The sequence below is a fragment of the Phanerochaete carnosa genome (genome assembly GCF_000300595.1).
Source record: "Phanerochaete carnosa HHB-10118-sp unplaced genomic scaffold PHACAscaffold_580, whole genome shotgun sequence".
Taxonomy (NCBI): Eukaryota; Fungi; Basidiomycota; class Agaricomycetes; order Polyporales; family Phanerochaetaceae; genus Phanerochaete; species Phanerochaete carnosa.
In genome coordinates this window covers 267-2,077 of record NW_006768207.1, presented here as the reverse complement: position 1 = coordinate 2,077, position 1,811 = coordinate 267, and the positions used below count along the sequence as shown (strand labels likewise).

At 39.4% G+C, this 1,811-nt stretch overlaps 1 protein-coding gene across 1 annotated transcript; it reads left to right on the top strand.

Moving 5' to 3' along the window:
- Positions 1-565: 565 nt before the first annotated feature.
- PHACADRAFT_202807 (uncharacterized protein) lies at positions 566-1,124 on the top strand (the record flags this gene model as incomplete). The annotated part of the gene is made up of 2 exons (XM_007402942.1): positions 566-748; positions 825-1,124. 2 exons carry the CDS (start codon positions 566-568, stop codon positions 1,122-1,124), a joined length of 483 nt encoding a protein of 160 aa, XP_007403004.1.
- Positions 1,125-1,811: the final 687 nt, after the last annotated feature.

Sequence of the window (1,811 nt, the reverse complement as noted above, 5' to 3'; positions counted from 1 at the left end):
TCTCTATAGTTTAGAGTTTGCAGAATTTTGCAAGTATAGCATGAATGATGAAGAGTGAAAAGCTTTGGAAGTATTCCACAAGATCCTTCAGATAAGTTTAATTTTCTTTATTTATCCTAGTAATAAATTAAACATGAATAGATTCCACATGCATTTCAGCAGCTTTTATCTTCAGAATCTACACCAACACTCATTAGTGTTTTACCCACATTTGAAGCCATGAAGCCATGCTGGCAGGAGCAATAGGCAGAAGTATCTAATGCAGCTGGAAGTATTCAGCAAGGTCTGGACAAGCTTGAGAACTATCATGATTGCAACTGCAGCTGTGATGCATATACTTTGGCCACTGGTAAGCATAGCTTTAAAGCTGCTAAAATCTGAAGCTAAGTTTATTAGTCATCAATTCTGCATGTAAGCTGGAGTGGTTTGAGCAAAACACTTCACCAGCAGAAGAGACCACAGCAAAGAATCTGTTTTTAGCTGAGGTGTGCTTTTACTCATATTTTAATCTCCATTTTTCTCAATATTAACATTCATTTTACAGATGCACAGGTATAAATCCAAGATGGCTTCTTCGGCTTCAGCTCCAGCAGCTGCAGTGATCCAAACACAGCAGCAAAAGGCCTACAACATTTTATTCAAGGGTAAAGAAAAAGGCCCATTGACTGAGCATTCAGTAGAGCAAGAGTGGTATGCATACATTGCAGAGCCCACAGACAGATTTGTGGATGCTATCACGTACTGGAAAGTGAGTGTACACTTGGTGAAACCTGTGCTATAATTTTTTCCTTTTTTCGAAATATTAATTTATCTTCACATTTTAGACATCTCAGACCAGGTTTCCAACCATCTATGCCATTGCAATGGATATTCTGCCTACCCAAGCCTCTGCTGTGCCCTGTGAATATGTCTTCTCATTTGAAAAGATGACAGTCACAGACCGGTGCAACAAAATTGGCAGAGAACTCATGGAGGCACTGCAAATTCTCAAGTTCAGATTTAAGCAAGGCCATTCTTTATCTTTCACACACGATTTGGACATGGAAGAGGAGCTCAAAGACTTGGAGAGCTGTGCAAAAGAGTTCCCAGAAGAGATCAGTTCATATTTAGCATCACTCAAGTAGGACAAGCAATATTATGATGAATTCTGCAGTACCAGTGTGAACTACCTTCTATTTTGGGAGGGATAATCAGCTGCAAGCCGCTGCTCAGCTATAGCCACCTATAGTCGCGGCTGCACTGTGGCTTGACTTAACTTGGCTGATCTCAAAAAGGCAAAGCTGTCCAAAGTCAGCTCACAGCCAAGCTGCACCAAGCTGTGGCAACACTACTGATATGACGCGCTGTCGTAAAGAAAAGGTTAGGATATGAAAAGTAAGTAAAATAAAAATGAGGTTTGGTATAAAGAAGATTCTAGGAGAAATCCTAGAAGGTTACTTTTTAATAAAAGAGAATGGAGTTTGGTCTGTTCTAAACTAAAAGCAAGAAGGGTATAGTATGGAATACTTAGATTTGGTTTTCCCAATCTTTTCTTTTCAAGGTTCACTGGGTTAGCCTTTCAACCAAGCTATCCTGGTGTTCGTGGGAGACTAATTCAAAGACCACCTACTAATCTGCTTAAGTACTCTAAAGCCTCACTTGCCTGTTTACAAGGGACTTTTTAAGGAATCTTAGAAGATGGGCTGTAAGGAGGTTTGATTAGTAGCTTAAGGACTAGCTACTTGGGTTAATAGAATAGGGTTTTTAGATAAGTAAGATAAGAGGGTAACAAAGACAAGTTAATGTCTTGGTTAACTTAATAAGCTTTGGCT